Genomic DNA, 15386 nt, shown 5'->3' on the forward strand with positions numbered 1-15386 from the left:
GTCATGCTCTGTGCTCTTGTTTTCGTTTCTCAAGAAGTGCCTTACTAAGTCTTACATATACCTGGTATAACCCAAGCTTAGCATGGCAGCTCCTAGCAGTACGTCACACCTCTGTCATACTTCTGACCAAGCCTTTGGGACGAGGAGTTGTGGTTGGAAGTGCGTGCTTGTCGTACAGCAAGGCATCTTCAGAGACATGCGCGAGTTGCTGCTCTCCCTCCTTACTGTCTCCCATCCAGTCATCAAGGGTACATGGACCGTACAGGCATCATTCGACCTCTCGATACACCACCTCATCATGAGAAGTACAGAAGTCCTTGTGACCGTCATTCACCGTCAAAGTCGTGGCGTCGTCACCTGTCAATCATCTCGGGAAATGCCTCCGTTGAACTTGCGAGTGTGGGAACTTTGCCTCTTTTTCAAGCCTATATCTATCCTGTGGCGGTAGGGGCTCGAGTTGTGGTGGATGGATGGATGTCTTCGTATTCATTGTCAGAAGGCGAGTGTCGAAGGACTGATGAGTTTATCGTGTGGTTGCACAGAGGTCTGGGGAAACCGCCACACATGGTTCCCCCACCCTCTTCAACCGGATCATCAATACTTTTGGATTTCATTAATCATTCCCTCTGATAGGGCGGTCTTATAGATCGTTGTATAGACAAAGAAGGAGATGAATACGAATCGTTGAGTGTTCAGTAAGTGATGCTATCAAGCTCAATGATCGTGAACTCATGATCAACAGAGTCATACCTACGGGGACACAACGAATGCTCAAAGAGTGTTAGAGTTTCCTGGATTATAAAAGATGCCATGTTTCTTTCCAAAATAGCCTCAGTATTCTTCAAAAACATCTCTGCACCCGGCAACGAAACTACCAAATCCCAAACGATAGTCATGGCTCCTAGTGATTTCAACACCCAGGTCCTTGCCGACCAGCCCTCCAAAATGATACAGGAATGCGACGAAGTGTTCAAATCCATCGTGAAGTATCCTGGCGAAATCCCTTATCACCTAGCGGGGATCATAGTCGACCATCTGTGGGTTCATTTTAGGAACTGGCTCAATAGGCACCTTAAGACGAACTGTGATCGACCTGAGCCTTTGTCCGGATTGAGAGCCATCGATGAGAGAATCTCAATGGGAGGTGAACGCGAGAAAACCAACTTCGTCCACGACCTGAAAGTTCTCTACCACTATCTCGAGAAAAGTACATCACCACACCAATCCTAATAGTAATGGTTTGGAATACTGACCGACCTAATCAAGTGGCATCAATACTCCTCCGTGGAGCTGAGAACCGGCTGAGGGGCGACGAAGCCACTCGAAAAGACCCCTTGCCGCTAGGCTCACCGATCGAGATAGACTACGACATCAGGCTGGGTCCACGATCTGACCTCGGCTGGTACATGTTCTTCGGTATTCCGATGCGCCTCCTGCTCCTCGAGTCCGCGTCTTTCGTGTTCTCCGAGAAGGATGATGAGGCAGCCGATGCTTACCTAGCGGAGACTGTGAGCAAAGGTGCCATAGAGGGTGGATTGATAAACCAGCATATTCACTGAATCATTCCTGCGAAAAGTTCGGTTCCCGGAAGTCCATGCATCCATCTTCCTTTTCTCCTTTGGTTCGGCAGAGAGAAGTGGATGGAACGATAGTCGCTGCTTTCTTAAGGAGGAGACAGCGATACCAACGGGCTTTTTTGAATCAGCTGCCAGGAAACCATCGTCGGCCTTGAGAAGTACGGTACGCAGGGCTTGGAGAAAGCAGTGGAACACTGGCAATTGCGAGGAATGCGACTATTGATTCTGGCTGGCTTACCTAGACCAGGCAGCTCCGGAATAGAATTCTTCACTTATCTCAGAATCAATCGTGGTATATGAACGTGTATGATGCGGGCTTCCCGATTACCTGTCTTCTTACGTATTCAACATCAGAGGTTTTCAAGGCCTACGCGATGGCCTCGCGTTTTTACTTGACGGCCAGTGTAGTTTCCCTCAACGGACAGGGAGGAATCGTTGAATCCGGCTACGCATATGTCATCGACGACTGGGAGTGGATAGAGCGTGGCGGAAACACTACTATATTTGTCATGGAGTAAGGGGAGACCAAGGGAGTCGGCGCACATGAGCTGGAAAGAAAAGCAAGAGAGGCATTGAACAAGGGAAGATTTGCCTCACGTCTATTTGGCTTTAGGATATCCTCTGGTGCGATTAGGAGCACTTCGGTACACTGTTAATATGTGAAATAGGGGGAAAGTTCGCATCTCCCTTCAGATACGGTTGGCGTACAATCATCATCCATCTCAGGTTGTTCATATTGGGTGATCATGTTTAGATCAACAAATCCTTCAGGCTTGTGACGCCCAGGTCTTCTTATTCTTCTCCGCGAAGTCACTAAATCGTGATGGGCGTTTCCCTATCAGCTCGACAACAACGCTGTTCATCCGGTCCTCACTCCCGTTTTTAATAGCCAAGTCTGCGTTGCCTAGCATCTCTGCAATATGCGTAGGAAGACCTTGTCGAACATAGTAATCCACAAGCTCGTCAACTGAGAGGTTCTTGTGCGTGATCTCGCGGCCGAGAGTTTTGGAAAGGACCTCGGCGATCTGTATAATATCGTTACTCCTACTGCGAGAAAGTCTAGTTAGACGACTGCACTTACATCGCCGTAGCTGAGTAGCTCGGGCCCAAGAATCAAATACTCGTCGTTTGGAGCACTCTTTTGGGTAAGTAGCTGGAAAGCACACGCAGCAATATCCTCTGTCGCAACCCAGGGAATCCTTCCGTCCCCGGTGGCAGAGTAGATAACACCTTCTTTCACAATAGAGCCGCGGTAGTTTTCTAATTCCGCAAAGTTCTCTGTCCAGTGATCAGCAATAGCACTTCCCCAGATCCTACCTAGGAATAGGCGCGCACTTACGTTGGAACCATGTCGGTCTGATCGCTGCCCATTCCATTTCGCCCTTCTCACCAAGTTGCTTTAGATAGGCATGAGGTCGACCCATCCCCTGACTATTGATATCCGGCTCGACTGGACTCCCGCTCAGCAGAACGAATCGCTTCACATGTCCCTTGAGTCGCGCCTGATCAATGAACAACTCCACCGGCGGCAAAGGACCCCCTGGTGGCGCCACCAGGAATACGCTCGTCGCGCCAACTTCCAGAACCGTGTTCCATGTCTTCTCATCGTCCCAGTCGAAGGCAATCGGTTTGATGTTCTCGGCACCCGCCTCTGTCGTCGTCGACCCTTTGCGGGAGGCTTGATAGACCTGAACTGGCGTCGCCGCAAAGAGCTTGGTGAGCTGGCGGCCAACTTTACCAGTTCCACCAATGATCAACACTATTTTCGGGCGATCTCTCTCCATTGCTGCGCTTGCCAGATTGCCGCTTGATATTTCTTAAACTGATTCCGATCATTGAGTATAACGAAAGAAAGGGAAGGGAAACTACATCGCTGTAAGTTGAACTGCTTCGATTACCTTACGGAGCTAAGAGTTAAAAGCCGCAACGGACTTAAGGCCCGACTAGACGTTACGACCCGTCTGAAGATGACAGTCAACAGACCCACTCGGACGCAAGACGTTTGTGTTGTTTGACTAATTCTGTACAGTTTGGTTTTGACCGCATCAGTCAATAGCTTTCCCCGGATAGCAAGATTCAGCTTAAGGTCACATCTGTTGGCAGCGCTTGCCAAGCGGCACCACAACCTTCTGGTATGCGACATGTCCTTCAGCAAGGCTAGGTGTGCCTGTGATCATCACCGCCACCATGATCAGAACTCACTTAGTCTCGAGATTCCTGGGATAAAGCCTCACTGAGCTCACCAGAGGCGACCCTCAAAGACTTGCATGGGGCCTCTCCCATCGATGGGGACTAAACCAAGGCATCGATATGCCGTGATCTTTGGACACAGGCCTTGGCACATCTACCCTTCTCAGACCCCCAACCCATGATCTCCGTCGATGTCGCTCCGACGAACATTCGAAAGCGCAGTTGTTCTTTGATTTATCTATTTGAACCCTCATCTACCTCGCGTGATGACGTCGTATGCCCAGATCCGGATCGATGGTATTTTGGAGGTAGATGGATTATTTGCTGGCGCAACATCGTGAGTGCTCAACTATTGCAATCTGAAAGCGCCATGTACTCGAAGTTTGTGAGTCCTTGAGAAATCCACAAGAATGCCTGTTGAAAAATCATACTTGGTGCCATTATGTAACGGAGAGCAACCGGGCCTACGATCCGTCGCCTTCATGACTTCCAGGTTCGTGTGCTCCATACCTTAGCGAAAGACAATGAACAGGCAACCTTGTTCGCCTCCCGAACTCGGGAAAAATTAGATGAATCATGGAATTGACATCAAGGTGAACCATGTCACCCTCACCATCAGCAACACTAGCCCAATGAGAGCTATACCTCACTGACCTCTTCCAGCTACTTCAGGTGAGGCTTCCATCGCGATCACATCTGTCAATGGCGGTTTTACCGCCGCGTAGATACCACGCCCTTTCCTTGGAGCCTCTGTTCAAGCTCGTATTGAATATATCCTTCGTGTTTAAAGAATCGATTGCGAGACGCGTGCCACATCTTCGTCATTGGTGACACTTCAGAGAATTGCTGTTAAGTAGCAATTTTCTGACCGGTCACACGCACCTTAGCATAGTGTATTGGTGCCATCAAGATTCTCTCAAAATCGAATTCTGTTTTTGTCTTCGTGCCTGCTGTGGCCCGGGCCCTTGGTTGTACCACATTATTGAAAGGACTGGGTAAACCGCCACACGCAATCCCGCGTCAATTCAGAACCTGGACGTAGGCTCATGTGAATTACACCAATGTTCAGACGGATCAAGCTGTTTATCAGCTAGACAAAGGTGAGGAGACGTTTGAATCGGCGACATTTCAGCAGGTGCTGTTACGCTGAACCATCGCGGGCTCGTGAAGGTATTAGTCGGCTATAGGCATTGGCTAAAGGCTTCCTCTTTGTACCGAAAGCCAAAGAAACGAAGAAACGATAGAACGCTGTACTCACCTCAAATATATAAGATTCATGCTCATCTTGCTCTTCCTTAATACTATAGCTGATGACTTCTCAAAAAATATCTCTCTCAGGAATATCTCTGTAGCCGCACGACATCGAGACCAAAGCGGACGACAATCATGGATGCTGATTCCATCAGAGACCGGGTTCTTCCCAAGAATACCAATGCTCCATCATTCAAGGTGAAGCTTTGTGACAGCGCTCTTAGACGACTCGTGCTCTGGATGAACGACGACGTCCATAAGGAGTCCATGACTCGGCTCAGGAGTCTGTGGGAGGAGTGGAGGGCGTGGGTCTGCAAACTCTTCGATCGCGAATTTTCTTCGAAGTTGACGGACTCTTTGGATGGGGGAGCTGCTTTCGATCTCAAGGTGTCAGAGAGAATCAGCGAGAGAGATATGTTCGTCCTGGACATGGAGAATCTTTACAGCTCCATCGACGTGGGTAAGTTACCGTATCAACCCGATCTCAATCGTTCAGAACCCTAACTGATCTGATAAAGTGAGAAGAATGCTCATCGAATCAGGTCCCAACAGAATGAGGGATCCTAAAGCAACTTACAAAGATCCCCTGGTTGTCAATCAGAAGACTATAAGAGAGGAAGACAAGACAATCGGTCCAAGGTCAGATCTTGGTTATTACCTAACCTTCGCTATTCCGGCCCGTCTTCTTCTCGTTCAGTCAGCGGCTGCCAGATTCTCCAACGACGATAAACAAGACGATGCCGACTTAGCCCTGGTTCTGTCTCAGAAGAACATTGAACGCCAATTAGTTACATGCTTATTTTAAGGCATTCCTGCGAGATACGGAATCCCCATGCTCAAGCCTTCTCTTTCCAGTTGGTAAGCAGGGGCAAGTAGAAGTGAATCTACTTTCGGCATCGCTGACTGTCGTCACATAATATTGGTATCATATCGACTCTGAGAGAACACAAGACGGTCCTATCGAAAAGGCTGCGAAGAAATCGACATCGGCCTAGAGACAACCGCTGCATGTGCAAATTCGGCACCACAGGGCTCACGTGAAGTAGTTCGCGGACGTCAAGCGGTTACGGGAAATGTGACAATTTTCGACTGGGTCATTAATCACAGGTGGTTCTGGGCAAATCTCATCAGTCAAATGGCTTCTATCCTGGTATTCGAAGATGTTTCCATCATTCCTATGGTTCTCAATGTTTTTTCTCTCCGCGTATAGCATATTTGATTAAACTCCCCAGAAAGAAAGACCAGGAAACCCCAAGAGAAATTCAAAAAAAAAAAAAAAGATAGAAAAAAAAGAAGAAAAAAAATCATTATTGTTATTAAATCGTTCTTCAATTTGACTGTGAAGTTTAGCTACTTACATTGAATGCGTGCTACTGCTAGCCAAGCCTACTACTACTATGACTGTGGTCCCGCGGCCATAAAGGTATCATAGAAGTATCCCCAGCATCGCCGGCAAGGAATAAGTACTAACATCGAAGCCGAAGTAGACTGGGAAAGTCCCGCTGACTCTTAGTACGAATGTGTCCTTGCGCCCCTGAGATCTTCGCAATCGTGAGATACCTATACCCATAGGGCACCGTTGCATATGACTGCAGACATCTGCAATTCCGACCGCCAACGTCGTACTGGGATCCTGGGTCGAAGCACAAAGGATTGGGAGAACCGCCGCAGACGATCTCAAATAAGCGTTTCGCTTACGTCGGTAGACTTGTGACGTCTTGCCTTGCTCAGTACAATGCTTGGTCGACAAAGAGAAAGAAGAGAATGGATCGCCAGGTGACCAGTATGTGCGTTCAAGCTCGATCGTCATAGGCGCGACGAGTCGGGTCGGCTGAGGGCATTCGCTGAACATGCCTCTTTGTCCTGAATGTCTATGGGTGAAGCAACGAGATGAATCTCTCCTGTTCTAGGATATAAAAGGGTTCATTTTTCCTTCCCAAGTACTACGCCTCGTCACTCACCACCAACGTTTCTACAATGGCGGCATTTCCTGTCGCGACCCAATTCATCCTCCAGCAACATGAAAACACGTCAGGACCTCCTGATCCCGTCGGCCCCGCGACAGATGATCGTCTAATAGGTTGCCGGACAGTTATCAGTGAAATATCCGGCCTCTTAGAAAACACTGCTTCTCCGCTCGGCAATGAAACCCTGAGGAAGGCGTTTGAGACGCTGAAATCCCATTTCGAAAGCCGCTGCGATACACTCGAGGATGCGAGGCTGAATCGAATCAAAGTTGATTTGGAGAAAGGTGATAGATTGCAGTATTCAAACTATGCAGTGTGGAAAAGACGACTGACTGCGGTATAGTGAGAGACATACTCAGTGAAAAGGCCCGTAACAGGGAAACGGCAGACTCAAATCAAGACCAAGACCGATCAGAGCTTGATGCATCGCTTCGAAATATCGAAAGAAACGTCAATGAGAACCCAGGCCACTCTAAGTCCCTCGCCGAGAGGGGCGTGACCTTCAAAGAAGGCACACATGTCAACTACTCGGAGTTCAGTGCCTGAATCGCCCCCGCGGAAACGAACATGGCATGTTTGCCTAGGGAAGGACTGCTGCAAACCATAACGCGTGGAGGCTGGGAGGAAAGAATAGACGCAAAAATTAGCGACTACGAAGAATACGGTGCTTTGGTTCAGGAGGTTCCCGGACAGATTTATTACCAAGGTAGCTCACCTCATCGCTCATTGAACACATAACTATCAATATCAAGCTCAAAAAAAACAAGAAAGGAAGAAAAATAGCAGTATAAAATTTGAGAAAATAAAGCATGATTATCATAAAATATGTCTCTCTCAGGAGAAGGAGACGCATCGAGATATGATACTGAAGACCGAATGCAGGAAAGCGCTCGCGAAACGGGATATTTCATCCTGCGGATATCTTCTGAGCACTCGAGCATCATTTTTATCTAGCAAGTTCTCCATAGACTACATGAGTGAGGCGTATACAGATAGAATTATCTGTACCCAGCGCCCTTGGGGAGAGATTCCGCGCATCTTTAGGTGTTCACCCTATGAATAGTCACTGCGACCATGGTTCAGGGACTTGCAGCCCTCTCCCAATCATGCAGGTCAAGATGCTCTATCATGTTGACAGAGGGTCGAGCTTTAAACTTCAGCCATACCTTGCCATCTCCCTATCGGATGCTTCTCTTCCGGGTAACTTAGGAGTAAGGCATTGAATGAGCGTGCTCGCGACACAATACGGCGCCCCATGTATTCATGAGCGATTGAAAGTACGGAGTAGCGCGCACTAGACTCTTGCATCATGCATTATTATTCGCGAAAATCATGTCGTGACAACAGCACGCCTGAAGCTTTCGCGAAAGCAACCCACAAAGACCCGGCCGGTTATAGCTTTTGGACCCTCTTTTCCCGACCCGAGCCTGGACCTCCCGTGCAGGGTGGGGTCCCGGGTCGCGGCATATAGATTTGGCTTACCCCGTCTCTCATGCTCTTTGCTTTTGTCTTTTATCTGCCTCCTAACCCTACAACAAGAAGCGTCTGATTTGGGATATTCTTCTAGTTGTACGTGCCAACGATGTCAAAATTGACATGGCACCCAGTGTCTAAGGTACTCGTCGCCGGCTCTGGAGAGCGGAAGGGCCTAAGCATAAGGCAAGGTAGTAGCTGGTAGCTCGCAGCTGAAGACGAGTGAGTAAACATAACGCTTAAATCAGAAATTCCTCCTTTGAAAATTGCAGAGCAACATCGCATGCAAGTATAATAACCCCCGTTGATGCTTTCTGGAAATTCTACGGAGGGCATTACGAGGAGCACTACCTTCAGCGCGGCAAGAGACCGCGCAAGTTCATTTAAGTACTGTAGGTGCCGATGCCTGTCGTCACGACTAGAAAGCGCCATACAACTACTTGCCGCTTTGAGTGAACTGGGAAGAATTTCTCGGCATATGTATGGCCACGACGGTGATTCTCCGGCTCGGCGTAGCCCTCCCGGCTCATATCGGGCCTAGGCCTGGGGGTTCATCGGGACGGTCCCTGTAGCGAGCCCCACCCAACACCGAAAGGGCCGCTGAGAGCGATGCTAAAGATGTGCCCATAGGTATCAAGGCATAATTCCCACAGATGCGGTTTTCCATAGATTTCTTTGAGAAGGGCCAAAACACGCTTTCGCTTTGGACGTTAGGGGTGTCCAGCATTCAAACACCACAGACCTCACCTCCCCTCCTTTCCACTGAACAGGTGCCTAAGAACTTATCTTTCATGAGGTGCACCCCTAGTACCCACTGGGTCAGCCTCCATGGCCTCTTTCTGTTGTAAGACTGTAAACGAGAAGCAGAGACAGTGATTCGAATGTGTCTTCGGGCCGATGGTTTGCATATACCAGGAGGAAACTCCTATGATGTTCTTGGTTTCTTTATCGCGTGCTTGTGACAGTGCCACATGACGTTCAGATTCAAATCATCAGGTACACCACCAGCCGTCCCCTCAATCGTGTACCCGCATCTGTTCGACTGCATCCCACTGAGTCACCAACTCTGGAGCAATGACTTTGAGGAAACTACGCCTCGATTTTCGTCATACTCTTGACCTCTTGAACAGTGAACGTTGGCCCTTGGTTGAAGGACAAAGGATTAGGAAACCGCCACAGGCGGCTCTGGCCAGTGCAAGGATGTTTTGAGATTCGACCAATTTCCAAAAGACTGAACGTACACATACCTAGGTAGACAAAGGATAAGAATAAAAGTTCGGTTAGTTGAGGGTTCAGTCTGTTCTATCGGTGCTGCCACCTTGCTGCCAGGTTCATACAGTCTCTTTGTGTGAAGCATCTCCAGGCCGATGCAATGAGGAGGGCTTCTGGCCTACTTATAAGCCACTCTTGCTTCCTTCGCATCTGGCCCGACCCATTTACACGTATTTTAAAAGTTCAACTATCGTCTTCGTTTCATATTCACGGCGAGTATGGGTCAGGAGAGACCGATTGACTCGGTAACAAAACTAGTGGAAGAATGCGAGCAGTTTCATACCATATACAAGCTCAGAAAGGGCTTCGTAGCAGTTCTCGAAGTTGGATTTACGGCTGGGACTCAGATTGAATCCTGGCCGGCGATCCAAAAGAGAATCAAGATATGGCGAGAAAGGGGGCTACTACATGTAGGTTCATTCAGACCCAAGGTAGAAGATGCACTTAAAGCGTTGGAGCTTTTTGCATCAATCCTCCGAAAAGGTGAGTCTTTAGCACTTCCAAAGTCACCAGCTTACAGAAGTGCTGATCTGAGTAAAATAGTGTTTAATGAGCTCCTAAAACTTGGGCCCCACGACCCCGCACCGCAGAAGACGATTGAAGAGTCGAAAAAGCTTGTGGGTGCTGGGGACTATCTTCTGAAATTATTTCCCTCTTCCAATTCAGAAGAGAATGACCTCCTGACCAATTTTGAACGTCAACTTGTCCTATACTCTCGCAACGACCAAGTCTCCGAAGACTGATTCGCCATCTCGATCTACTTGGGAAATGATCACTGCATCCAATATCCCAACACAACTAGGCTTAAAGAAGGTGATTCGTAACTCAGAGTTGCGGTGCTTGTTCAGCTCGTCACATAGCTCGTCACACTGTGGTCGCGGCCTGGATGGAGTATGTCAAAGTCAGCGAAGGGACTCCCCGGGTGGCCAACTTCGATGGCGGTCAGCCACCTAACATCAAGGCATGTCTACTTCAACACCTTATATCGACCGTACGCTCTCATTATTACCCCGCAAATAATTAATGCTTGGTATCCAAGATTGAATGCGTATGCTTTACGGATAATTACGGCCGGTCAAGTAGAAAATAAAAGGTAACCACAGTTATAACCCCATAAGTGCCTTATCATTTCAAAGTGCGTGAGGCGATTAGTGACTGTAAGGTAGTTTGATCTGTGGGTAAGTAGTTGAGACAACGACTAATGAGACAGGACGAAGAATTCCCGTGATCATCTCAGCAAACGTAAAGAAAACACACTGGCGGAGTCGAGATTTCTCGCATCGACAAACGAGCTCTCTCCGAGACTGTAGCTGGGGCCGGGTATAGAGGCGCAAGTTGCCCGCGTATCCATGGATCCTGGCGCAGTGGACACACTCGAGCTTTATCCGAGGAGAGGAAGCGAATCAACATCAAGATTACCTCGTATGTCAACATTGTAATGAAATCCGCGGTCGTTGTCGATATCGAAGAGCAGAAGGAGGTCGAGATGCTCAAAGCAAGCTAGCAGATCGCTTATAAGTAAAGGCAGAGCCCTTGGTGGCGAATCTACAGTTCGTAACCGTTGAGAAACGTGAAATATAAGGATAAGAAGACCTGGGCAGAATTCTAAGGAGCACTGCCATGAGCTCGGCAAAAGACCATACGAATTCCTTGGAGGAGTATTCCAAGGCATATATGGACGAAAGAGAGGTCTAAGACGACTAACTACGCTCTGAGTCAAATGACGAAGAGATCATTTGCGAAATAATGGTCGCGGCAGTAGTTTATGAATTCAACTTAGTTCTTGAGGCTTATGCCTGAGCCGGGCCCGGAGACATAGGTTTCCCGGGATAAGCGGCGCGCCTTGCCCGATCCACAGTCAAAGAGGCTTGACGATGGGGACAGCGGGAGAGATTCTGATTCCGCATAACGATCCTTATAATCAACTTTGGCCGGAGTATATATTTGAGAAGCACCAGAGCGCGCTTTGGCTTGATGTATTCGAGTTGGTCGGGGATCAACCACCCTAGGTCTCCCCTCTTACCCTCAAAGTAATGGATCTAAGTACCTTAACTCAAAGTAACCTACTATTAGCTGAGATGAATGGAATTCTAGTAGCAATGGCCAGTTTCGACAGCCTCTACCTTATCTCATGCTGGAAATCCCAACAGGAAGCAGGCCCAGTGACTGGCTATGACTTTCGGAGACGATGGTCTCCTTACTCCAAGGAAGCTTCCATGGTCTTCCGTGCTTCGTGGCCCACTTCTGCATCTTCTGTATCTTCAGTCGCCACATATCATTCACGCTCGGAGAATCAGGAACCACCACCAACCACCTTCTCGCCCCCTCGGCCGTCTGCCAGCATCTGTTCAGATTCATTTGATTGATTTACTAGACCTAGAGCCACTCTTCCTAAGGAAGGACCGTTTCAATAGTCGTCGTTCTTGCTACCGGACAGTGAAATTTGATCTCTGATGAAGTACAAGGGATCAGTAAACCGCCCCTGAGGTCACTGGCAAACACAAACACACACTATCCTTGAAGTTGACAAACCATCAGATGACTGAACATAACACTACATGGACATAAAGGGGGACGAAAGTGGTTCGATGAACAATCAGCAGGTGCTATCAGGCTCGTCTATCTCAGATTATGACGAGAGGAGCTGGTAGACAGCTTAAGGACGGCGCCAACCTGGTGAACAGATTTCTTTGTGCCAAGTATGTCTAGACCAAAGCAATGAGGGTGAGCTCTGGTGTAGAGGCCTATTTATAAGTTAAATTCCCTCATCAATCAGCTTGGCTGACTTCCACGAAAAAAAGCTATCGAAATCATTTGCTTCCACAATCATGGCGTCTAATCAACAGAAACAACCTCTTACCGACGCCCAAACTCTGATGAGTCAATGCGATACAATCATTGACGCAACCCTGAGCTTCCTCGAAGCAGAGAAACAGAAAGTTTACAAGAATATCAATGTTAAGAGCTTGGAGAACGATCTTGTGACTCAGAAAATCTTGTTCGGATTTTGCAAAACTGCATACGAAGAACGACGAGCAGGCTCACGCAACTCTAACGAAGATAATGTACTGAAAATGTTGGAACCCGTCAAGGTCAGTCTCAAGAAAGGTGAGTCATCGCAACTTGGAACGTCTCTAGCATGATATCAGCAGATGCTGATGCGAGTCATACAGTGCAAGGCGAGCTCAGGGCACTCTTGCAGACAGACGAAGACGGCGCGCTCGAGGAGGCAGAAGAAAAAACAGAAGTAGCGTTCGATGAGCTTGCTGGTAGCGTTGAGAAATTGAGAGACATACTTCCCTCTCCCTAGTTATGAGGGATTATCGGCTCGCAACAAGAACTGTCAGGTTTGCAGTTAAACAGTCTTTGAAATGGGTCGGGTTTCGAAGGTATGGCAGCGCTTGTTCGACTGATTTGACGGTGCTCATGACCTGAGCGGGGTATGCTGGATGCCTGGGGGGTTCTGGGGGAGGCCAATGTTTGTGGCGATCAGAATCATTCCATTGAGTCATGTTTTTTTGTTTTCTACACATATATTATCACTGGTCTACTGGTAGTGCTGCTTCTGAATATGTTTCCTGCTTGTCGTTACCTTGGTCAAAAGACCCCAGGTTGACTAGCCAGTATTTAAGTAAGGTTCAAACGAAAACAAAATCATCAATATAAAGCGCAAAGAAAACTGAATTCTAGACTTTGATCTGTGTTAATGTAGGAAGGGATTCTTTTAATAGAATGACATGAGTTGTAGACGATCTTCTCAGCAAACGATCATTACGGTCACTCCGAACCGCTCTCCAGTCCCTTTCTAGGTCATGCAATAGGAGTAAATGTAATGGAAAATGTCTCGGCTTTGAGATTATAAGGTATAGACTTCCTCATATCGAGACATGAGTCACCCCAATGACGATAGCTGTGGCCAAGTGCTGAGTCGCATTTTGCCTAGATAAAAGCATCCATGGCTCTCAGTGATGTCGCCACGTTCCATGTCTCTCGGACTAAAAGAACAGGACTAATTTCAATATCGCGGCCTTCCACAAACACCTCGTCAGAGAGACTTGACTGCTGAGACAGACGTAGTTGTTTACCACAGCGTGAATTCCATCCTTCTGCTCCTCCGCCGTGCTTTCTTGACCATCGCGTTAGGAGATATAGTTCTTCCTACAGAAAAGACATCTCATGCTCTACCTCCGTCAAAGTCCCAAGTCCTGTTCTATGCTAACCTTACTCGTCTCCTTACAGCTACCATATACCTTCCTCCGCACTCTCTGGCCGACTGGAGCCTAATACTTTGATGCGTGGATGAAGTCCGGCTCAAAGGGCAGTACATAAGATGCATCGAAGGATCAACAGCTCATGTTCAACGCAAGCTTCCAGTCATGATAGCTGCCTCAAACGACACCGTATATCGGCCCCGCTTTTGCCGGTCCTCTCCCGGACCTCCCGCATCAGTGGACCCTCCGTATCGCCGCGCACGAATCTGGACTCGATTGCGGTGCTGGGCTTATCTCCCACGCGTTTCCTGTTCGAGCCTGAACTGTTTCCCGACTTTGTAGAAGTGCAATTGCTGCCTCCCGTCTTTTACGTGTCTGAGGCTATTGGTACGCCAAATTTGAGGTAGCACCTCTCAATCATCGGGAAAAGGGAGTAGGTCAAGATATCCCCTTCGAAAAACAAGCCCAACAGAATTCGGAAGCAACCGATGCTCATCTGGAAATCAGATCCCATAGGCGATAACTACCTTGCAACAAAGATGCACACGTAAACTAGCGTTTCTGCACTTGACAATCGTGGATCCCTATGGCGTGCTTCCGCATCATCGTCGCCATCACTCAAAAACTCATAATCCTAAATAACACGACAAACAACCCAATCAGTCCCCTCAAGCCCACCTCATCATGTGGTCCTCTCTCCGACATTCCGTATCAGAGTAAGCACCTTGATGGTTCCTCATTCCCCCGGCCTGAGAGTGCGTGACTCTCCAATCGCTCCCTCGTGGGCACCTGATCCCTGTCGACCCAACCCCAAAGTTCCCCAAATTCTCGTTGCTGTATGGCTGGATTTCCCCCATGAAGCACGTTAGAGCAATCGCCGACCCCTCCATCCCTTCTCGGACTCGACTCCAACTGATAAGAGAAAGAGTGAGACAGAGAAGAGAGACGCGCAAGTGCAGGCACCACACACCCAACTTTACCCCAGGAAGCTTGTTCATGACCTTCCCTACCTAGATAACTAGCAAGCACAAGCGAAGCAACCCGGAGAGACAACTATACCCCCTTCTCTGTGGCATTTGCTCGGTATCAGGCGGATCGGAACGAAGGATGGTTGGTGTGAGGGGTCGCGGGGGTTTCTAGTCTACGACTCGTGTTACCGGTTCCTTTGTCTTAAATACCACGACCTCACCCCGGCCTTCTTCATCGGGAGCTAGATCTAAATCTCAGCTTCCGTCTTACCTCCTAAGCTTTGTGACCACTAACGATTGCGTGATCGTATTTCTCTTCTGCAACAATAGGCGTCGACATCCGTGACGTCCCGTCATTTTACCGCGCTCAGCTTCCCTTACATTACTTGTGAGGTAGCTTCACATTCGGCTTCAAGCTCAACCACAACCACAACCTCAACTACGACCTGGTGGGCAACACAAGATAGAGTAGCCAAA

At 48.4% G+C, this 15386-nt stretch overlaps 4 protein-coding genes across 4 annotated transcripts; 3 read left to right on the forward strand and 1 right to left on the reverse strand.

Annotated features, from left to right (window-relative positions):
- Positions 1 to 810: 810 nt before the first annotated feature.
- On the forward strand, positions 811 to 1559 carry CABS01_03114 (uncharacterized protein; the record flags this gene model as incomplete). Its single annotated transcript, XM_060536491.1, has 2 exons — positions 811 to 1207; positions 1267 to 1559. The coding sequence occupies 2 exons, from the start codon at positions 811 to 813 to the stop codon at positions 1557 to 1559; spliced, it is 690 nt and encodes a 229-aa protein (XP_060392410.1).
- Positions 1560 to 2344: 785 nt separating this feature from the next.
- On the reverse strand, positions 2345 to 3361 carry CABS01_03115 (AFUA_2G17970 family ergot alkaloid biosynthesis protein; the record flags this gene model as incomplete). Its single annotated transcript, XM_060536492.1, has 3 exons — positions 2345 to 2602; positions 2659 to 2855; positions 2917 to 3361. The coding sequence occupies 3 exons, from the start codon at positions 3359 to 3361 to the stop codon at positions 2345 to 2347; spliced, it is 900 nt and encodes a 299-aa protein (XP_060392411.1).
- Positions 3362 to 5153: 1792 nt separating this feature from the next.
- Positions 5154 to 5575, forward strand: CABS01_03116 (uncharacterized protein; the record flags this gene model as incomplete). The annotated part of the gene is made up of 2 exons (XM_060536493.1): positions 5154 to 5478; positions 5544 to 5575. The coding sequence occupies 2 exons, from the start codon at positions 5154 to 5156 to the stop codon at positions 5573 to 5575; spliced, it is 357 nt and encodes a 118-aa protein (XP_060392412.1).
- A 6983-nt stretch (positions 5576 to 12558) lies between these two features.
- CABS01_03117 (uncharacterized protein) lies at positions 12559 to 13040 on the forward strand (the record flags this gene model as incomplete). Its single annotated transcript, XM_060536494.1, has 2 exons — positions 12559 to 12838; positions 12904 to 13040. The coding sequence occupies 2 exons, from the start codon at positions 12559 to 12561 to the stop codon at positions 13038 to 13040; spliced, it is 417 nt and encodes a 138-aa protein (XP_060392413.1).
- Positions 13041 to 15386: the final 2346 nt, after the last annotated feature.

This window comes from Colletotrichum abscissum (genome assembly GCF_030869225.1).
Source record: "Colletotrichum abscissum strain IMI 504890 chromosome Unknown Scaffold_6.1, whole genome shotgun sequence".
Classification (NCBI taxonomy): domain Eukaryota; kingdom Fungi; phylum Ascomycota; class Sordariomycetes; order Glomerellales; family Glomerellaceae; genus Colletotrichum; species Colletotrichum abscissum.